The 23,858-nt window shown below is 44.4% G+C and overlaps 1 protein-coding gene across 2 annotated transcripts in view; it reads right to left on the reverse strand.

Annotated features, from left to right (window-relative positions):
- The window catches only part of TPPP (tubulin polymerization promoting protein), a 124,911-nt gene that overhangs the window by 91,799 nt on the left and 9,254 nt on the right, over positions 1-23,858 (reverse strand). For both annotated transcript variants that reach the window (XM_074987932.1, XM_074987930.1), the window contains exon 2: positions 158-472. In XM_074987932.1, the coding sequence (XP_074844033.1) occupies positions 158-471 (314 nt within the window). In that variant the 5' untranslated portion in view covers position 472. The remainder of the gene's footprint in view (positions 1-157; positions 473-23,858) is intronic.

Here is a 23,858-nt window from a genome sequence, read left to right on the forward strand (position 1 = left end):
GGATGCCAAAGGGTGTTGCATGCTGTAGTTGCTATTGCTCAAAAATGTTAATTCTCAGAGTCATTCCAGCTTTGCGGGGGGTGGGATATAAATATAAACATGACACAGGGTGCAAAGTATAACAAGACAAGGGAGCAAAAAGAGGAAAGGAACTTACTTGATTTTACTGAAGACAATGTCAACATCTGTGATCGTCACATTCTTCCCATCTATAACGTGACAGTCCTTACATAATTTTGACCAGTTTTTCCCATGCATTTCTTTTCCTGTGGCTCTGGTATCTCCGTGGATGGCAAATTTTCTAAAAGCCTCTTCCAGAGCACTAAGCTCTGCTGCCATTGCCCCCTCGTGGGAGCTGTTTGACTCGTAAGATAGCCTTTTCGCAGCTCTCTCTTTTGCCGGATCGGCAGGAGATTTTGGAGGCGTCTTGTTTGCAGGTTTAGTAGACTTTGCTTTATTGTCAGCCATCATGCTGTAAAGATGAGGGAAAAAAGATCAGTGCATTACTTGCAGATTAATTTGTGTAGTTTACCCTCTTTAATAGGTTGTACCTTGAGAAGTATGTTTTCCACATGTTACAGTCCAGGGTATAGTCAGTAAAGGGAGTTTACACCTACTGTTAGTAACTTCATACTTGATACAGTAAAATTGCTTTAATTTGGCACGTCTGGGACCAGACAGGTGCCGGATTACCAAATTTTCCAGACTATTGGACGTCATCCTAACTCCCACACCCTAGTTCAAACCCCCCGTTGCGGCTCACCACCCCAGAGCCCAGCTGCAGCTCACCACTCCAGCTTCTTCTCTACCCTGTGTTCCTGCAGCTTCTTCACCACCCCCATGCGTCTCCAGCTTCACCACCCTGAGCTTCTCAGGTTCTTCACCCACCCTCCCATGCTCCTGCAGCTTCAACTCCCCTGCATGCCCTGGCTCCAACCCCCACATGCCCCAGCTCAACTCCACCCCCCCGGCACCCCTAACCCATCTCAGGCTTAAACCCACAGCCCCCATCCTGTGGTCCAAACCCAACAACCAAACCACCCCAACTTGTGCAAATTTTGAGGTATGTGTATCTCAGGGGATGCTGGACCACCAGGATTTCCAGACCATCAGAGGCTGGATTAAAGGAATTTTAATGGGTAGTGGGGTGGGACGGCCACCCCACTACCTGGAAGGGGAAGACCCCTTCTCTTCTGGCAGCCATTTTGTAAAGAGCCTGGCCCCTCCCAGTCACCTGACCAGGAGTCAGGAGGTGGGGCCAGGCCTAGAAAAGCCCATCCTGAGGGCTCAGCTGGGGTGGAGCCTCCTGAGGATGGCTCTGGGCTCCCCACCTGGGAGGCTGAGGCCCCAGGGGACAGCCCTGTGCTCCTTGTCTGGGTGGCTGAGGGTTCAGTTGAGACTGAGCCCCAAGAGAAGCCAGGGGACAGCCCTAGGCACTCTGCCTTGGTGGCTCAGGGCCAGCTAAGTGAGGCCAAGGCCTGGATTGGGCCTCTTGGGCCCCTGCTGGTCCTGACACCTTACCAACCCCAGAGGAACCTGCCTGCTAGAGCAGACCACCCAGAGCTGGAGGGCTGACTGGAGTATCCATTGCAGCCTGTACCCCGAGCCAGTCTGAGGCAGTGGAATCAATAGGCTGGATAGACCTGGATTTGGGCCACCTGGAGCCCAGCTGGACCTGATACCCCGTGAGCCCTAAGATGTCAGACACACTTTGGGTAGGTGCTTGGGTGCAGGGCAGGGGAGAGAAACCGGGAGTGGCCCAGGGGATAGAAAGGACCGTTAAAGGTCCAAGGGTCGGCATGTTGCGGTCCGGATTCCCCACTGACCTATGCAGCAGACTGCACTGCTGCCACCAGGGCCCCTGGGCTGGGATGCAGTGAAGCGGGTTGGCCTGTGTCCCATCCCCCTGCCAATCACTTGCTGGGTGGCAGTATCCCCCCTCTCTGCCAGCATGGGCAGAGTGTTTGTTGTGTTTGTTTGCTGCCCCGCCCTGAGCTAGGACCGGGGGCCACCTGAAGAGTGTTTGCTGCCCTGCCTTGCTCCAGGGCTTGGGCTCTTTTTGGGATGTTTATTGCACTGGCCTGAGTTAGAGCCTGGGCTCCCGAAACTGTTGTGTTCCCCTGCCTTGCACCAGGGCCTGGGCTCCTTTTCATGTGTGCTGCCCCGCCCTGAGCCAGGGCCCTGGGCCACCTAAAGGACTGTGGTATTGTTGCCCCACCTGCACCAGGGTCTGGGCCAGCCCTGCCTCACTCCAGGGCTTGGGCTTTCATGGATGCTCGCCGCCCTGCCCTGAGCTAGGGCCAGGGGCCACCAAAGACTGTGGGCTTGCTGTATCACCCTGATCTAGGGCTAGGCCCTGACTTCAGCTAGTTTCCCCCAGCCCCTGCCTGAGGTAAGGCAAGGGCTTTTGAACTGTTGCCTCTCACCCACCCGAGGGAAGGTGGGAACCCCCTGCCCCCCAAACGAGTGACTTGGGGGTAGCTGGAGATTCGTGGCAGTGGGGCAGGATGGCCGCCCACTGACTGGAAGGGGAGAAGCCCTTCTGGGAGCCCAAACTGGCTACGTAATGTATTAGGGTTTGTCTACATGGAGACTGTGTGGCAATCCAGGGTGCACACTGAATCCAGCACACTTGCCGCACGCAGGATTGTCGCATTCATCCTGATGTTGCACAATAAGGCCACGGCTACACTGCAGGCCTCTCTCCAAATAACTTGTGCAAATTGTGTAATTTATTTTGAGGTCCCTTGTTTCAAACCCGACGACAGCTACAGTGCACCGGAGTTCAAAATAAGTGCTGATTTTGGGATACAAACGTATCCCAGAACAGAAATCATAGCACACGTACCCTTAGCCTAAACGTTTGAAATAGCATTATATCAAAACCCATGTGGAACTTTCAGTGCCTGACAGCAACCTGCACATGGCCAGGGATTCGCATTATGCTCTCTTAGCAAAACTAACAATGAAGTAAAAATAAAAACTGATCTGCTACAGTAAATTGGAGACAACACCTGCCGGAAGTAATAGCACTGGAAAAGCGTGTTCCCTTTCCAGATGGTGCTAGTCATATGACAGAACAAGGAGCAATGGTCTGGAGTTAGAGAGAGAGAGAGGGGGGTGTAGGTTGGATATTGGGAAAAACTATTAAGCACTGGAATGTGTTACCAAGAGAGATGGTGGAATCTCCATCCCTAGAGATTTTTAAATCCCAGATTGACATAGTGATGGCTGGGATGATTTAGATGGGGTTGGGCCTGCTTTAGGCAGGAGGCTGAACTATTTGACCTCTTGAGGGCCCTCCCAGCCCTAGAATTCTATGATTCTGTGATTTGATTTTAACTGATTCATCTGTTTTACCTTCTTTTCACCCTCAGTATTTTGATTTGATTTAGAGCTGGAACAATACTGATGGAGAGGAGACTGAAAAAGAAACCACATATTTGGGTTTTGATTACTACTTCAAAGAAAAGCAAGAAATCCTGTGGCACCTTGTAGACTAAGATATTTTGGAGCATCTGACGAAGTAGGGTCTTTACCCACAAAAGCTTATGCTCCAAAATATCTTAGTCTACAAGGTGCCACAGGACTTCCTGTTTTTTTTCTTTGAAGATACAGACTAACACAGCTACCCCTCTCATACTTCAAAGAAGAGGTTTGTCGGCACCCCCAGCACTTCTAGTTCAGCACCTATCTCTGACTGGCCCTACTGGAGAAACTTTAGCATAACACCTGTTTACAGGCAGCATCATGATGAAGCAAGACTACAAAAGAGCAGTAGAATCCTCACAGTTTGAACCCTCCAACACCGAGCGGGGGTTCTCAAAAAGGGTGTTGTGACCCCTCACGGGGTATGAGATTATTATATGGGGGGGAGATTGAGAGCTGTTGGCCTCCATCCAAACCCAGCATTTAAAACAGTTAAATATTTTAAAGTATTTTTAATTTGAGGGGGCATTTCACTCAGAAGCTTGCTTTGTGAAAGGGGTCAATAGTGCATAAGTCTGAGAGCTACTGATTCAGGACATTCACTAGTGGTCAAGGGACAATACCCAACTCCAATCCAGTGCAACCTTTTCTGGAGATAGGGTGGAAAACTCTGTGCACAAACTCTGTTAGCTTCTGAAATGGGTAAGGGACCATATTCTTGTAACACAGTTTAGCTTGTATAGAAAATAGCACCTGTGTCCAAGTGTGCGTTTTACTCCTCAATGACAAGGGAGACTCTTTTCAGCTGACCCCAGAGCTCGCACATGACAGCAATGAATATGATACAATGCCTAGGTTAGATTTAGGTTCAGCTTCTGCCTCCCCTCAGGACAGTCCCCAGATTATCTGATGTAATCTCAGAGGACTCAGACATACTCACTTTTCTCCTTTTTCTTACTCAGTCCAGGTCCTGAACACTGCAGCAGCAGCTGACCATTTCCTATTGGCCAGGAGTCTTCCAGAGTAGAAGCCTGGGTCCCAAGGACATGTCCTTAACCTGCCCCAATATCCGCCAGATACCAGACAGTACTCAATCTCAGAAATGAGAGCTAGGGATATTGATGTTTAACCAGCAAATCTTGCCCTAAAGGTTACCAGTTATGGTTGACTGGTGGGGACTAGAGCAGCCCCACCACCCCCCATTCACTGCAAGCAGGGGGTTGGTCTAGCCCTACACGTCCTGCTGTGGCTACAGGGTGCTTCAATGCAGCTGGAGCAGCCTGCATCCACAGTGGGTCCAGACTGGGACCCCAGCTGAAACAGCCCGTGATTGCAGCAGGGGACTGGAGCGGCCTCCTCCCAAGCACTTAATTGGTTAAACTTAATATTTAACCAGTTGACTAAACAGGATTTTACATTCCTAGTGTGCGTACAGGTTGCAACATCATGCATTGAAAATCCATACCACTGGAATTCACACTCTCAACAAGACACACAAATTTCATATAGCCAATGATTAACACCTCAAACCCTTAGATTGAAGGGGGGAGAAAACAGGACAGAATTTAGTATCAGAATAGGAAGAGTACAATCCATGTGCTCCACCACTTGATGGGGGAAGCACATGGCAACAGACACAGCTCTGGAGCAGTGATGTGGTGCTGGTGGCAGCTCTGGGGCAGTGGCAGAAGTTAGTGTGGGGGACGGGGTGTGTGCCTGGCTCTGGAGGTGGGGTGCAGAATTGGATTATAGTGGGGGTTCTGGGGGCTGGCTCTGGGGGGGGGGAAGGATATTGGGTTATATGTATTGGGTGTGCCATGAAATTATGATGAGTGCTGAAGTGTGCCACAAAGTGATAAAAGTTGCTAAACACTGGTTCAAACTATACTATTGTAATTTTCATGTGAATTCTCTACTCAAACTCATTCTTAAATTTAACTTCCCAGACAAATTCTTTAAGAAGTCACTATATTATTTCATGTTTACTAGTCGGACAATATATCTGCAGAATTCATACTCTAAATGAAGGACCTCAGTTAGTTCTACACAACTTTTAAGATCCTTGTTTTCCCAGTCATCACTTTGGCTCTAACAAAATCATATACAACTATTGCAGATATTTTTACCTGTTTTCAACAGAGTGCATAGTCTCTATCATTACCTTTTTTGAGAGAGCACTCAAAATGTGAGGTAAGAATTTATAATGAACTTCTTGAAGCTAGAATTTTATAGCTCTACATTACAGGCAATTTTGGTACAAAGACTGTTACAACTAAGGAGCTTTATATTGCCATTACCCAACACACATTCACCATGTAATGTATCCATAAGTGACAGAGCTCAGACTGTGAAGACTGTATATTTTTAAAGGCTTAAAGACTCAGAGATCCAAATAAGTTACATTAAAATGACGTCTTGATACTAATAGCATAAATCCCAAATATCTAAAAAGAAATATTAAATTTCCCTTATTTTATTTTTGATTTATAAAATGTACCCTAATGCAAGTTATCCGGGCACAAATAAAATAGGAAAAAAGGGCAGAAACCAGACCGATAGAGTTAGTTAGAAAAGTCACAAGAATGAAACCTTTCCTACAATGAAGTTCCCAGACCCCAGCAGATCCACCTGTGGGGCCACTAGTTTAGACCAGTGCTCAGCAACCTTTAGCACCTCATGGTATGCTTCAGCACGCATTATAATTTCACAGCACACCCAATATAAGTAACCCAATCCCTTCACCCAGAGGCAGCCCCACCACCCCAGTCTAACTCAATGCCCTCCGGCTCCCCCAGAGCCAGGCACCTCCAGCCCCCTGTTCTGACCCAATCCCTCTCCACTCCCCCAGAGCCAGGCACCCTCAGTTCCCCAATATAACCCAATCCCTCACCCCCCACCCCCGCCCCCAGAACCAGACACGCCCAGCTCCCTCCTCACACTAATTCGATGCCAATGACTCACCAGAGGCATCGCCACCTCTGCCACTGCACCTGGGATGCTGCCACCCCAGAGCCACCACCGCCACCATGTGCTTCTCCCACCTAGTGGTGGGGCATGTACGTAGAGCAGCACACAGCACTCCCAGCACAGAGCTCTGAGACATGCTAAGTCTGCACATGGGTCACATAGCACTAGTTTAGAGCACCGGTAAGCAGTTGTACCAACACACTGCCTGGAGCGTTCTAAAAAGAATTAAGTTTCATGTTGTTAAAAACACACCGGACACCAGCCTACTCTCATGTTTCTGCTGATGTTAGAACCAGGGTGCCAGATTTCAAGAAAAACCACAATGTTGGTGTAGCCTAAGAAAAGAGCAGAGAAGTATAAAGTTGTCAAAGATCTGCTATGGTAGGACACTAGCAGCTGATGTCATTCAGCAGCCCCATTTTGGACCAATTGATGCTACCAAAAGGTTTTCTATGGTTATCCCATAATTGAGAACATGGCAGAAAATCCTGTCTAAAAACCATAAAGATTCTGAGAAGTAACGTAAGGTTCCCATGTGCATCAAAGTGAGTGTGTCAATTTAAAAAACAGATTACAAAGAGCACCTTTTATTGGCCAATGAAGCCATTTGCCAGTTCAGAACCAGTCTGAGACTCCAAACTCCATAAAACACTGATATTCTCTTGGACAAAGGGAAGCCAGACCTCAAATCACTCACAAACTGCTTCCCCAACTGACCAGCACTGCTCTCATTCTTTCCACATGGAGTATCATGTCAACCTAGCACTAAGCAAGCACAAACACTACAGCTAAGGTTTTTGCCTACAGCCTGAACAGTGATTAGTAATGCTGGGTACCCAACTGAAACAGTTCCAAGAGGCTGACTTTTCAGAAACCAAATGTTCACCGTTTTCTGAAACAAGCATGATTTTTTTTTAAAGTCTGTAGTGTTCCTTTAACTTGCCACCTTTTCAATCTGTTTACACTTACTTAGACCCTTTTGCACATGTTGGCAAACTTGCATATGTGCATTTCAGAGTCTAACTTGTTCCGAAGAATGCGGCCCCAAGAATGAGTTATAAAACTATTTCTTACATGACTCTGAGAAAATCATACTGGGGATTGTTCTGTGGGCAAATTGTAGATAAAATACACTTAATAAATTACCAACTGATTGGCATAGCTAAATGAAAGACTATTCATGGACTTCAAATAATTCCTTTTTGAGTATCACAGGGGTAGCCATGTTAGTCTGTATCTGCAAAAACAATGAGAAGGCCTGTAGAGCCTTAGAGACTAGCAGATGTTATGGAACATAAACTTTCGTGGGCAAAGAAAGACCCACTTCATCAGATACATGCAGCTTTGCCCACAAAAGTTTATGCTCCAAAAAATCTGTTGGTCTAGAAGGTGACACAGGGCTTCTCATAGTTTTTCCTTTTTGAGGTGAGTGCTATTTCTCGCCCATACACAAATCAGCCTCATGCCACAGTATTTTTCAGTGAATCTAAAACAGCTCTTTTAAAGTCCAATTCAGATGAAAAGCAAGCTATCTAAAACACAAGATCCAAGACCTTATAAACAGTTATGCCTTTTCTCATGGCTGTCAGATATTTCCACGGCAATTCCCTTTTTGCTTAGAGCACCACATAGCTATAAACAGAGCTCTCCATTTATCACAGTTAACTCACATGATTAAAAAATTAAGTGATTTAAAAATAATCACAGTTTTAACCACTATTAAACAGTAATAGAATACCATTTGAAATTTATTAAATAACTTTGGATGTTAACCTACAGTTGCAAATATATTGATGTTGGTTACAACAAGAATACAAATTGTGCAGTGCTCTCTCTATTTTTATTATATTTGTACTCTAAAAATGATAAATAGTATTTTTCAACTCACTTCATACAAATACTATACTGTAATCTCTTTACCATGAAAGTTAAACTTATGTACAATATTATATTCAAAATTTAAAAAATGGAAAATTTTAGTGCCACCTACAATTCCATTCATTTCTACTTCTTGTTCGGACATTTGCTCAGACAAATATATTTGTTTATATTTGCAGAAGGTAATGCTGTCTGCTTCTTGATGCTAGTATGTCGCTTTGTGCTTTGGCCATCATTCCAGAGAACATGTTTCTATGTTGATGACGCTTCTTAAAAAATGTTTTAATTAAATTTGTGATGGAACTCCTGTAAGGAGAAATGCACGTCTCCTGATCTTTTAGCCACATTCTTCAATATATTTAATGTTATAGCAGTATTGGATGATGACCCAGCTCATGTTTGTTTTCAGAATCATTTTCACCACAGATTTGACAAAACACAGACAAGGTATCAATATGAGATTTCTAAAGATAGCTATAGCACTCAAACCAAGGTTTAACAATCTGAAGTGCCATCCAAAATTTGAAAGGAACGAAGCGTGGAACATACTTTCAGAAGTGTTCAAAGTGCAACATTCCAATGTGGGAACTACAGAACCTGAACCACCAAAAAGGAAAAATCAACCTTTGTCTTGTAGCATACGACTCAGATGATGAAAATGAATGTGTCATTCCATGCTGCTTTGGATTGTTATTGAGCAAAACCCATCTTCAGCATGGATGCATGTCTTCTGGAATGGGGTGAAACATGAAGGGACATATGAATCTTATGTGCATCTGGTACATAAAGATCTTGTGACACTAGCTACAAAAAGTACCATGTGAATGCTTGATCTGATTTTTCGATGACAAAATAAGCAGGCAACATTATCTCTTGTACATGTAAACAAATTTGTTTCTCTTAGCGAATAAGTAAATAAGAAACAGGACTGAGTGAACTTGTAGGCACTAAAATGTTATATTGTTTTGTTTTGGAGTGCAGTTATGTAACAAAAACCACTATATTTGTAAATTGCACTTTCAAAATAAAGAAATTGCACTATAGTATTTGTATTAGGTGAAATGAAAAAAATCTATTTCTTTTGTTTATTTTGACAGTGCAAATATCTGTAATAAAATGAAAAGATACACTGAGCACTGTACACTTAGTATTCTGTATTGTAATTAAAATATTTAAGATATAGAAAAACATTCAAAATATTTTTTTAAATTTAATTTGGTATGCTATTGTTTAATCACACAATTAAAACTGCAATTAATTTTAGTTGTGCAATTAACTACAATTACATTTGTAATCATTTAACAGCCTGTTTATAATTTATCTGTACAAATCCTTGGATTACACTAGGAAGCTTAGCAAAAATGGATTTTGTATCTTATTTATGAAAAACACGGATTCATCATAAACTGAAGTTACATCGTTCCAGGCAATACAAATAAAATACTTCTGTAATCTTTCAAAGACAAGTGTTCACAAACCTCTTACATTTCTTTTAATTTTTGTTTTTAATCAGGCACAGAATAGCACAACAAAACATGAAAACTAAGAAACCAGCTCCATTAATTTTAAATTATTTTCCATTAATCAAAACAAGAATTTAAATTTATCAAACACTATTAACCCAGCACATAGCATGTTCTCCACCCCACGATTAAGAGATGTATATTCCAAAGTGAATATGGACCAGTTCTGTTTTATTAAAAAGTCAAGCCTGATTATTAATTGTCGATTAACTATAAAGTAGCAAAAAAGGGAGATAGGAAAGACAAAACCATCAGCTTTTGTGTAATGTTAAGGGAAGAAAAACTTGAGAACACCATATATTTAAAAATGTAAACATTAGAAAGTCAAGAAATTCTAAATAACGGTGGAATTCACACACACGTACAAACTATGAAAACATACAACTAAGGTTACGCAAAACCTGCAGTCTTCCTTTCTTCCATCAATACCACCCTAAAAGCTCAATGAATTGAGGGCGGGAAAGAACGTGTCACCTAAAACTGAGCAACTTCACAAAGCCCATCTGAGCAGCAATGTTTTACCATCACTCTCTTCTACCCAACCCCAATTTAATAGCAGTATGAAGATGGTGGACTGCTATACCACAAACCTGACCTTAGGATATTTTCCCCTTCTTTTATGGGGTGGGGGGGGAGGAGGAGGAGGAGGAGGAGGAGAGGGAACCAGGCCAGTTTTGGAGACGCACCCCAAATGTAATAGACTCATGTTCATAAAAGCTAGTATGTGCATTTAGGTCTTTGCTCCTTCAAGCCTCCCATTGCTGGATCCATCTCTGTGCTGAGACCTTTACATAAATTCCCACATTTAAAATATGTTGCCAGATGAACAATTTTGTAAAGGGGCAACTGTTAAAAAGAACTGGAGATCCAAGAAGTCCTACTCCCAAACAACTGGAGGACTGTGCATGCAGCCTAGAGAATAACACACTTTGTGCTTTATAAATTCGATTTCATTCTCACTAACTGTTGCTCCCCTTCCAACGTTTTTCACGTATCCGATTTCAACAGGAATGCTCAGCTGAAAAGGGATGTGGGTGACTCTGGTCAGCATCACTGACCAGGAGCTGCTTGAGGTAAAAGCCACCCAAAGCCCGTACCCAATACCCATCTGACCCTCTGAACCCTTCTATCCCAGCACCCTCTTGTACCTCAAGCCCCTCACCCCACACCAGAGCCTAGACCTCCATCTGCAGCCTCAAGTCCCTCACACTCCAAACCAACCCTAATCCCCTTCCTGCCCTCCAAACCCCTTATTGCTACCCCAGAGTCTGTACCTCCAGCCAGAGCCCTCACACACCTCCATATGCCAACCTCCTGCCCAGAGCCTCCACCCCACCCTACCCTTCTGGAGCCCCCCTCCTACCCAGCCTGATCAGAGAAAGGGAAGAAGGGAGGGTGTGGAGAGTGTGTGACAGAAGGAAGAGTGATGGAGTGAGTGGACACAGGGCTTCAGAAGGAGCAGGGCAAGGGTATTTGGTTTTATAAGAGTATGAGTCTACTCCTTCCTGGTTTGAAGTAGACAAACATTATTACCTGTGAGAGGCTCGCACCTGGGCCTGGATGGCCTAGTGGCTAGGCCCCCTGGCCAGGGCCTGTTGGGTGGGTCCGCAGCCCCCACCCAAGCGCCTGTGAGTTGAGTTTGGGGCGTGGCCCCAGAATCTAGTTCCCCTTTTGGTGGGAGAGAGGTTCCCCGGGGAGGGGCTCCCCGCTCTCAGTACCTGGGGGAGGGTCCTGGGCTGTGCCCTCTGGCGGCTAACCAGGTGGCAGCTCTGGCCTGGGGCCTCCTGCCTCTTCGCTGGTCAGCCTCAAACTGAGCTAGCTCCCTCCCTTTATACCCTCCAGGCCTGACACTGGCTGCAGGCAAATGGGGGTGGGGATGATTGGGCTAACAGGCCTTGTTTAACCCCTGCCTTGCCTGGCCTCCCTCTCACACACCCATTATGGGAGCTGCAAAAAGGAAAGTTAAAGGTTTGACCAAGAACCCCCAAAAATTCACATTAGAACTGGAATTATAATGTAAAAAGTCTTTTATTCATAGTTCCAACCCTAGTCCACTGGATCATGTTCACTCCACATTACTGAGTCACCTTTCCTTGTAGCCAGATGGTACCTCTGTTAGCCTGAGCAAACTCAGCAGCAACCAGCCCAAAGCACAGTTGTCCTACTATCATCAATGGAAACAACACAATGCTTCAGAATCCTCCCAAACATGCAGGAACTTACTGCTAACATTTCCATGCATCCCAACTGCCAGTGCTAGGTAGTCACAGAGGATGCACAAACGACCTGTGATCTTTTAGGACACTGACAAATTTTCAGATGTAGTGATCAGTTTGCAATGATTCACATCTGTTCATTTTGCAAGGAAAAGAACTATACACTTACTTCTAGAGCCTAAGGGTTTTTTTAAGCGAAAGCAGAGATTGCCTTATAGTTACCGATCCTCAAATAAGGAAAACCTGCCAGCTTCACTGGCTTGAAATATCACGCGGGGTTTAGAATTTCAGTAGTTTACAAGCCCTGCAGAAACATGCGGATTTTGCATGTTTTAAAGCCCAACCCCTTGTGAGCTGCTTCACCAAGGGTCTGTCACATTGTTTAGTCAGCAGCAGAACACGTCAGTATATTTTGCATAAAACATTTGAACCAGCATGAAGTGTTCAGAACATTGCTGCTCCTAATGCAAGTACTGTTCATTCAATCATCCCATACAGAACCAGGCAAATGTATCATTCCTACCTAATGGTAGCCTATAAACCCAAGGGAAAGGTATCTAACCCAACCCATTTTTAAGTTACAAAGTTACAAAACAGCATTAGAAAAATCTCTGAAGTGAGATTGCCTACATTTTGGAACATCCTTCTTTCCTTTCCAAGTGCCTTATTCAGTTTGTCTCCAGTTTTCCAGAAACATACTGAACTGATCCACATCTCCAGAGCTGAAGTGGGCCTGCCCCACAAAATCTCATCACCTAATAAATTATTTGGTTAGTCTTCAAAGTGCAACATGACTGCTTGCTTGTTTTCTTCCAACAGATTTTTTAACATGTTGACACCATAAAACATTTCTCTCCCCAAATACCATTTAAAAATTGGTAGGAGTAAAGTGGGGTGCGAAAGTGTGAGATGGCAAGCATACAAAGAGCACGGGGCAGAGGACAAATAAGTAGGCCTGGTATGAAGGAAAATAGGGATGAATCTACAGACCAAACAACTTAATTTCTGTGCCAGGAAAGATAATGGAGGAAATAATTAAAGAATCCATGTGCAAACATCTAAGATAATAAGGTGATAAGTAACAATCTTCATGGATTTGTAAACAACAAATCCTGTCAAATAAACCTGATAACTTTCTTGTGGATACGGGAGAAGGAGTAGGCATGGTATAAATAGACTTTACTAAAGCAGTTGATACAGTCTCAAGTGATTTTTTTTCATTAACTTAAAGAAAAACAAGCTAGATGGAGCTATGATCAGGTGGGTGCGTAACTGGTTGGATAATCATTCCCAAAGCATAGTAATCAATGGCTCGCAGTCTTCATGGGAGAGTTATAAACAAGTGGAGTTCCATAGGGATCAGTTTTAGAATGGTTCTGCTCAATATCATCATCAATAATTATCAGAGGGGTAGCCGTGTTAGTCTGGATCTGTAGCAGCAACGAAGGGTCCTGTGGCACCTTATAGACTAACAGAAAAGTTTAGAGCATGAGCTTTCGTGAGTTAACTCATCTGAAGAAGTGAGTCTGTGCTCACGAAAGCTCATGCTCTAAACTTTTCTGTTAGTCTATAAGGTGCCACAGGACCCTTCGTTGCTGAATTTAGATAATGGCATAGAAAGTACTCTTACAAAGTCTGTAGATGAAACCAAGCTGGGTGGGATTGCAAGTGCTTTGGAGGGTAGGATGAAAGTTCAAAGTCATCTGGGCAAACCGGAGAAGTGGTCTGAGAGTAATAAGATGGAATTCAATAAGAACAAATGTGAAGTACTCCACTGAGAAAGGAATAATCAGTTGCACACATACAAAATGGGAAATAACTTCTGATGATAGGACATGAAACAATGGGTTTTTGCAGCAAGAGAGGCTTAGCTTGGACAGCAAGAAAAGCTTCCTAACTATCAGGATGGTTAAGCACTGGAATAAATTCCAAAGGAGGTTGTAGAACCTCCATCTTTGGCGATATTTAAGAACAAGTTAGGTAAACACCTATCTGGTAATCTAGATAATTATTAGTCTTGCCATGAGAGCAGGGGACAGGACATGAGGACTTCACGAGCTTCTTTCCAGTTCTAGGATAGTATGAATAGGGTATAATGGTATGGGGGTGGGGGGACATGTGGGCACACAGAACCCCCTGTGTGTGGCAGGGAGGAGAGTAATGGGATGGAGGAAATGAGGGAGCGGGTGGAATGCTGGACACACAGACATCCTGATGGCTGGAGATGAGGGAAAATGCAGGGAAGCCCCGAAATACAGGAAGATGGGGCGGGGGAGGTGCATGGAATGAATAGAAGCAAAGAACTCTCACGCATGCAATAAGCTCAGCCTACAGAAGCAAAAAAGGCATGCATGATTTTCTGTCAGAGCATTTTCTTCACCTCACCTTCACAAATCAATTTTACGCCCCTCCAAGCCTGTGTGGAATTTTCCTCTCCTTGTCTAATTTCATAATTGCAACAGTTCTTTCTCACCTTCCACAGCTACACTTTCAATTGCTGAGGCCAGCCAAGCAAAGATTTCTGCCTGTACAAGGACATTCTCAGATGATCCTTAAACTTGAAAGGCCATTCGTACTTAAATTGCATAACACAGCGCTCAGCCTTCATCAGTAGCAAAGTTTGCACGTCTCTCATTTTATGCTGGTTTTCAGTCATTGGCAGATATACCAGTGCAGCTAAACTAGGAACCGATATTTCTGGGCAATTTGTGGAGCACATGAGCCAGAATTTTCAAATTTTGAAGCACAATAGTGATCAAAACATCTCATTTATTCATCCTCATTTAAAAAAATATTAGGCACAATTAGCAGATGCATCCAACACTTCCTACATCCTTCCAAGCAATCTAAGCAAAAAAGCAAAACCAAAATTTTGAGTAGGACATACTAGATGCTGTTTATACAAGAAAGAGTTTTGTTTGTATGAAACTATTGTGCCCACAAGGCCAAGATAAAGTCTGCTCTGAGTGTAGCTCCTCCCCAAGATACTCCCTTTTTCCCCAACACTAAATACACAATCCAGAACAGTGCAACAAATACAAGGAAAGAAAATGTGTATTTGCAGATTGGTGAATGGAGGTAAAAAACAAGAGCAGGAGAAGATAAAGGGACAGAAAGAACAGGGTTACACCCAATACAAGGACCCACAAGGGCCAGGCACTGCCTTGAGACTCAGAGTTTTGGAATCCTCGGCAGTCCTGCAACCAGTCTTGGGTGTTCCTGGTGGTCTTCCATGACAGTAAACATTCTCCAATAAACCCTTCCAATACCCTCTTTCAACACCCTTGGCAAACGCACACACAGCAACAATCTCCCCATTTAGCTAGCTATAGTCTCCCTTGGAGGCACTGCCTGGAGGAACACAGAGTCGCATGCCCACCCAACCCTCCTCACCCTGTTTTCTGGGAGTGTTCATTCCCATTGCCCTGAACCACACTGCATACCACCAGAACCTTTAATCAGAGGTTTTTAAAATGTTAGTCAAGTGCCCCTCCAAGGGAGGCACATAGGAAAACTCAGAGAGGCCGACAGCAATATTGGCTGGCTTGGGCTTTAGCCCGGCACGACAGGGCTCAGGGAGGGAGCACCACATTCACCCCCTGCAACTCACCTCTTTGTATCTGAGTTGGAGGGGAATAACCAAAAATTGTAATGCAGAAGGGAGGCTTGAAAACTGCCACTTTAAATTGAGCCCTCTCACCTGTCCACAGTTATGCCCACAGTCATCTCTCAAACACTGTACTCACAGCCCCCTACAGCAGTGGGAAACAGTGATACTGTGTCCAGCTCCAGTGTGTCATTCGCACTCCCTTCCCTGGCACAGTACTCATTTGTCTCTCGTCATGGGGCATCTCTGGTCAACTACGTTGTCCCTCTTGGGGTCTGGGCCAGTTCTCGGCTGCATGGGTGGTGGGTGAACTCTTTCTTTGAGGAGGGTAGCCCCCAGCCCCTCTTTTTGCCAAAACCTACCCCCACAGAGGAGTGCCGCTGAACCCAGAGGAGCCCTGGCTGGCCTGTCTGCTGGAGCCACCTTACAGGTAAGTAAGGGCAGAGCCTAAGGCTGGAGCATGGTTGGGGCTAAGCCTTCCTTAGATTACAATACCCAGTACTTTGCTAAATGAGGATCTGCTTATTGTGGCCCTCGTGTCAGCAGCACCTGGCACACACGTCCCTGTCTGTCGTTCTTCCTCTCTCTCCTCCCCTCCACTTGGAATACCCAGCCCCTCCTCTCCCTCAGAATGAGGCTTTAAAGGACCCATGACCCCCCCTCCGCCCCCAAAAATAATCCTTGTTGTTCCCAGCAATGTGGGCAATTCTAAACAGCAGATCCCCAGGACTCATACTGGCTGAGAGCAGCCCCAGCATCCAATCCCCTTTAAGGGACAAAGTTGTAGGTGATCTGGCATTAGAAGTCTCAGCTGGGTGAAGGTCTGACCACCAGGGAGGGAATCACCAGGCAGGAAGTGGAGGAATGACAAGGCCTCGTCCCGTGGCTGGGTCAGCATCAGGGTTAGCAGAGGCACTTGGATAACCAGAGGGTCACAGTGTACCATTACTCTGGGTGTCTTGGGTGATATTTCCTGCAGTGCCTGCTCTCAAGTACTCCCTGGCTGTACTTCTGCTTGGGCTTCTGGTAGCATTGTGGGAATAACAGGCTCTCAACCCACAGATACAGGTTCTAGTCCTTGGATCCTTACTCCCTTAGGCCCCTGGGAGTGGACAGGTTTCCCATGAGTCTGTTTGCACTCCCCCCTCCCTGGATCTTACAGATCTGTCAGTCACTGGATTCTGGCAAGCAATCATGCACCAGTGCATGCCTGGGCCATTCTTCCTTGAAGGAACAGCTAGGCTGCTGTTGGGCATCAGCTGAGGCTCTAAAATGCAACATGGAGGCAAAGTAACAGGTCCCTAAGGCATGAAATCAAGGGCAAAAAGGTGTAGGGTGGCCATTCAAAAGTACTGGGTTCTCATCCCTTCTCCCTCTGGGGAGTCCTGCAGCTCTAGCCAGAGTAACAGACTCCTTCCAGTGGAACCCTTGGGATGATTAGCATGAATTCTCAACCTTCACCCTCCCTTTGTAAAACTATGAGCCAGACCAATATGGTGAGAGCTTCCCAAAAGAGGATGTGTGCCATACTCCACTTCATCCTGACTCCTCCAGGAGCTGGCCATCTAGACAAACCAGATAGATATCCATGATCAGGACTGCAACTGATTTGTGGGGCTGAGAGGCTCAGAATCCATGGAAACAGCCACAATAGGGAACAGTACTTGTCCCAGAAGTAACCAATGCTTCTGGCAGAGAGCTCTGGTGGGGCCATGACTGCCCTCTGCTCCTGCTCCTACTCCCACCTGTACCTCTTTGGGAGCCTTATCCAGATGCTTCCTTGAAGTGAGTACATAGATTCCAGGCCCTTTACTACATGGCTGTAAATATGGTTGCGGATCTTCACTCTCTCCAGCATTCCCACCACGTCTCAGCTCTCCTCAATTTCAGTGGGTTCCATCTCTTCCAGAAACCCTGCCACCTACACCCCTTGATTTCTGTGATCTGCACCCCTCAGCACAATTCTTCTTGTAATCCCCACTCTGTGTTTTCAACTGAGAAAGGTCAGCCAGGTGTCTTTTGAACCATAAAGTAGTGCTCAGGGTCATAATGCACCTGAATGCATCTGTATGCTGCACATTTCATGCAGGGTCAGCAGAAGCAGGGATCTAACCTGGGCCCTTAATACATGAGCTAAAAAACACTCCTCCATTAGCCAAGGCTGTACCAGTCTCATCAAACTCTAGCTGGCCTAGCCACCACTACAGGGGGATGGATTGCTACACCAAGGATAGGGATGCACATCCTGAGCTTCAGAGACTTCCCAATTGTAATTCCAATATGAGTTACCGAATGGAACGACAGCACTCTTGTGGACTAGGATGAAGTTTGTTCTGTGGGTGCTCTGGGCAAGAAAAGACATGTCCTGGATGCAGCACTGTAGGGGCTCCAACTGTGACCCCCTGCAGTAAATTCATGCCCACACATGTATGCACCCCAAATATAAAGAAGGGAAATATTTGTTTACAGAGTGATGAATAGTGAAAAAAGCAACTTGGGTAGAAGCAGAATAGGGTTATGTCCAAGACAAGGAACCATGAAAGCCCAAGCACTGTATCAAAACATTCAGGAACGTATTATTCAGGAATTTTGGGCAGACTTCCAGTCCAGTAGTGAGAGTCATGGGTGCTCCTGGTCATTTTCAGCGCCAGAAAAAAATACACCTCTCCATGGCCCCCTTCTTCTGCCCTCTGCAAACCCACATAGGTTGTGTCCACACTAGCCCCTCCTTTTGGAGTGGGCATGATAATGAGGCACTTCAGCAGATGCTAATGAGGTGCTGCTATGAATATGCAGTGCCTCATTAGCATAACGACAGCTGTGTGCACTTTGAAAGTGCCGCTTTCAAAAGGCACGCTGCCCATACAGCGAGGGGCCTTTCGAAATGACCCCGATTTTGAAAGCCCCTTCTTCCTAAAACTAAGTGGGAGGAAAGAGCGTTTGAAATCACTGGGTTGTTTTGAAAGCCCCCTAGCTACATTGGTGGAGTGAATTTTGAGAGCGGCACTTTTGAAGCATGAGCGGCTACCATTATGCTAATAGGATGCTGCATATTCAGGACAAGTGCCTCATTAGCATCTGCCAAAGTGCCTCATTACCATGCCCCCTCCGAAAGGAGGGGCTAGCGTGGCCACAGCCATAGAGTGACAATCTTCACACTTACCTAACTACAGCCTCCTTCATTATTACCACTGCAAAGTCACAAGCCTCAGTAGTCAGGGCCCCATACAGCTTTGGGTAGCAGTGATACTGGGTCTGGCTTTACTTTGTCCTTCTAAGTGGATTTCTCTCTGGCATGGTGCTCCTCCTAGGCTCCTGTGCCCAGTCCCTTCTGGGACTCAAACTGGTTCTTGGGCTCCTCAATACATGAAGGTCTGTTCATTGTTGAACCTCCTCCCTCTCCCCTGGACCAAGAGAAGAAGGTTTTAAAGGGGTCATGCTCTCTAACCCCCAACTTTAGCACAAAACACTAAATCCTTTCATTTTTTCTTGATTGTATCTCTGTTTTGCCCAGACAAAATGTGATCTATCTTGCTATTTCACAACCATTCCATAACTGCACTGTATAGGACATTAAAGCATCAGGAACAAAACTCAACAAGTGGAATTTTTTTCCTCATTTTGGGTCAACATTTATATGGAGTAAATTGATTAGCAGATAGAGAAATGAAATCATCTCCTTATTCTGATGCAGTTGCTTGGGGCAATTTAGTGCAAGCTTTCCTTTCAGTGCCACTGCAGTGATTAGTATGTTAATGCAGTCCCTTTTTGAGCTCTGCTCTTTGCCACATTTCTTCCATTAGAGCCAAATACTGCAAGGGGTGAGCACTCAGCTTGGGCAGCAAGTGATACAACACCTAGAAGATGTAGGCAACATCCCGTTCATTGCAGAGTGAAGCGTAAAGATTTTTTCCACAAATTTTTTCCAGGTGCTGTAAAGGGTTCATTCACTTAATTGGCTTTAAGAAGAACTGTATGGCTTAAAGTGTTCTTGTGCCTAGCACTATGGACAGGGCAAGGAATTGTAGATTATATGGAGCTGCATAAAGACCTGCTGAAATGCTCACTCCCACCAATTTGCATACACAAGAATAAAATAATAAAATTGATTACACAGCTTTCCTAATGCTTCTTTTTTTAAAGTTACACACGCCACTCAAGAGAACTACCTTAGATAAAAGCAACAAAAAGGAGACTTGGTTTTCATCTGAGAACCAAATGGTCATTATTGTTTTATTACAAAAATCAAAGCTTCATAATGGATGAATATTGCAAGACTGTTGATTACATAAAGTAAGTTCAGTTATTGCTTCATCATAAAAAGAAAACAGATATCTCCCCCAGAGAACACAACTCAGTGTAAACCTCTAAAAACAACCATATATCCAATTTATATCCTTTAATGCACCTTAACACAACACACACACACAAACTCCGCCTTTCTATGGCTAAGTCTACACTAGAAAGTTTTGTAGACAAAACTTGCAGAGCATCTAAAACACAAAATGCATTTTGCAGACAGAAGCTGTCAACAAAAAAAACTGTGTATATGCTCCAGGAAGCCCTTCTGTCAACAGAGTGGATCAAATGATTGATCCACATTTAGGTGTGGATGCGATCTGTCGACAGAAGTTTTGTCATAATGTCTTTTCTGACGGGACCTTCTGTAGACAGATGCTTCACATAGCCCTCTGGCATATACAGCACTGTAATACACACAGAACATTCCTCACAATCATACAGTAACGCAAAAATTTCTACTCCAACCTGATAGCATCAGCATGTCTGTATGAAGGTGAACAGTACAATCAGTTATTTTCTGCCCTACTATCTCTATATCACCTGAGTATTCCTCTGATACTTGAGTCAATCCCTGCATCTGCTGGGTTGCCATTTGCTGGCAGAGTAGTTCCAATAGACCAATGAAACAAAGAAGCAAGCCCGCAATATTCTGCAATTGTCCATGGATGCAAGCCAACAGGTCCACCACAGGTTTCACAGAAATGTATGAATAATATTCCATTATTTACAATGAAAAGACTCAGTCCAAATTCACTTGAATTAAAATACAGCATGAAAAGAACCAGAACTGTTCAGTCCAGTCATTTCCTTTCTATAATGTGAGGAAGTGACTGGACAAAGTGATAATTTTCTTTTTCTATTTTAACCTAGTAGCTCTTCTCAACTGTCTCCTATGTTGCATTAAACAAACAGCTCCACAGTTCCAGAAACATTAGACTTTAATTCTAGATAAAATCCCTGAGTCAAATTAAGTCAACCTACTAACCTTGGTTGAGCTTCTGTATCAGCCTAAACCTCATTTATGACCTCTTTTCTGCAGTATATCACTATTTTAAATTTCTACAGCACCTTTTAATGCACGGATTTAAAGTACTTCTCTGAAACATTGCCCCTAACAAGGATGCAGCACTCCATGAGAAAGGGAACAGACCATTTCACCAACCACTAAAACAGGGAGGAGCCCAGCAGTGGTTCAAAAGCATGCTGTGATTCTCTTCAACAATTTAGCACAAGGAGTACTCTAACAACTAAAAATCTAGCAGGAAATCAATCAGAATGTAGTTAACAGAAATGGAATTTGGTCAGGAAAATGGAGCTGACACCTTAGTAGTACAAGAAATACCATGGGATTTTTAATGGCCACAAACAGTCATACCCTGTTGAAAAACTGGTCAGGATGCAGAAAAAAAAAAAGAGAAAAATAACTTGAGGGCCAGAGAAAATGCCTTACAGTGAGAGACTAAGAGGTTAATCTGTTTAGTTTATCAAAAAGAAGATCAAGAGGCAACTGATCACAATGTACAAGTACCATTGCTGGAAGAAGTCACTAAGTTCACACGGCTCTTTAACATAGTGGAGAATGGCCTACCAAAAACCAATGGCTAGAAACTGGAGCCAGACAAATTCAAATTAAAAATCAGGGATGCATTTCTACTAGTGAGGGTAGAAAGTGGAAGTGGATGAAATTTAATGGCCCATGATTAGGGTGTCCCAATTTTATGGAGACGATCCTGGGTTTATATAGATGCCTGTTACTCCCCACCCCTTCTGATTTTCCATACTTGCTCTTTGTATCTGTCACAGGTAGGGTAACCAAAGTCAGAATATATAATCTAAAGCTCCTTTTAGGACTTAAACTCTAAGACTGAACAGCTTCATCAATTTTACCTCTACTCCATAAGAGTAAGTACATCTAGAAGCATAACATGCAGACAGTGATTTAGTACCAAATAAGATGGGGAAAAATGATTGCTGAATCATAAGCAGTGATTTTGGAAACCATCTGAGAATTTACTTAAGGCCAGCCATTCACGTACTGGTGCATCCCAACTGGTTTAGCTTGGGATATTGGAGAGCACGTCTGCACTACAAGTGAAGGCATGATCACAGTACGAGTAAGTATAGCCTGTCTTAGCTTTAGCCTAGCGAGTGTAGATAACAACATTGTGCAGCTGTGTTGGCACAGGCTTCAATGCAAGCTAGCTATGCAAGTATTAAGCCCTCCAGCAACCATGAGTATTTACTCTGGTTGCTAGCCCGTACCACTGTGTCTATGCTACCATTACCTGTGCTAGCTAAATTAAGAATAGCATGGTCATGACTACCTGGGTTACTTGTACAGACACAGCCTAATACTGTCTGCCTGAAGCATTCTGTTCCAGTCCTTCTCCTCTGAGAGGGAAATCAGACTGTTACCCGTTGCAGACACTCTCTCTCCTAGGTGGCCCTTTAAGCATTTTCAAGATAAAGAGTCCTTAACATGTAACTTTAAAAACAAAATGTCTCAGGTCCTTCCAATACAGGGATTCCTTTGTCAGCAGAGTTCAAAGCACTCATTTGGCTAAATATGCCATTCAATGCTGTACTTTAAATTTGCCTTTAATATCTTGTCAGGAACAGGCACTTCCCTCAGGGAAACAAGCTGTTACCTTCAGAGGGTTTACCTATATGGTCAATTTTCTTCAAACATGTCTCTAGTGAGCTAGTTTTAAATTGAGGTTCCCTATATTTGAAAGGCAGAAGTACACTGAACCAAGTCATATTTGCTAGCAATTAGCTCAGTGAGCACTGCTTTAGAGGAAAGTAGCATTGTAGATGCAGGGAGAGCTTCAACATCTATATTAACTACATGGACCTTGAAGAAGTCTGTCTGGACTGTCATTCTTGGTCTTTGATATTATTCCAGGATCAGATTGAGTTCATTTTTAAATGTTTCCAGACCTCACAAAAGACACATGTGCATGTAAACAGACATATGTGCAAAAAGAGTATTAGAAAAGAAGGAACAAAAAAGGAACACGTAAGACCAGCAACTTCGGCCAGTGGTTCCCAGCCTTTACAGTAGCACGCACACTTCAATGAGACAAACATTTCAAAGGCACATCCACTTTTTTTAGCTCAATATATTGCTCGTAAATACAACACTTACTTATGTGTACTATGGTTACAGTCTTACTAGAGAGGTTTGCAACATAATGGGCTCGTCTACATTTGCCCCCAACTTCGAAGGGGGCCTGGTAATCAGGGTGACAGGAGATTACTAATGAAGGGTTGTGTTGAATATGCAGCACTTCATTAGTCTAATTTTCCCCTGTGGCAACTTCAAAGCATCAAACTTGGAAGTGCCGACATGCATGTAGCCACGGGCACTTCGAAGTGCCAGCGCTACTTCAAAGTGCCTTTATTCTCCAAAATTTTGAGGAGTAAAGGCCCTTCGAAATAGTATGGGCACTTTGAAGTGCTCGCAGCTGCACGCATGCCACCACTTTGAAGTCTGACGCTTTGAAGTTGCCGTGGGGGAGAATTAGCCTAATTCAGTGCTGCATATTCACCACAGCACTTCATTAGTTATCGCCCATCACCCTGATTACCAGGCCCCCTTCGAAGTTGGGGGCAAATGTAGACCCAGCCAATACGGTATACAACAAGCTAAACAAGCATCAAATGCATTAATGTTTCAAATCCCCCACAGAACACACCATCTTAGACAGTGAGCCCAGACACATTTTCAAAATCTGCTCAACGTCTTGCTAAGGACGTTGAGTAAACAAGTAACCGGTGAAAGGAGGCTCTACTCCCTGCCAGCCTGTTGGAGCCAGGATGCAGCATTTAAATCTTGTCCCAGCTCCTACAGACTCTTGCCCTCCCTGTTTCCCTCTGCCACAGGACAGAGTGGGAGCAGGCTTCCCACCAGCCCATTTGGGCCAGGAAGGAGCA

The sequence above is a fragment of the Carettochelys insculpta genome, chromosome 2, assembly GCF_033958435.1.
Source record: "Carettochelys insculpta isolate YL-2023 chromosome 2, ASM3395843v1, whole genome shotgun sequence".
Classification (NCBI taxonomy): domain Eukaryota; kingdom Metazoa; phylum Chordata; order Testudines; family Carettochelyidae; genus Carettochelys; species Carettochelys insculpta.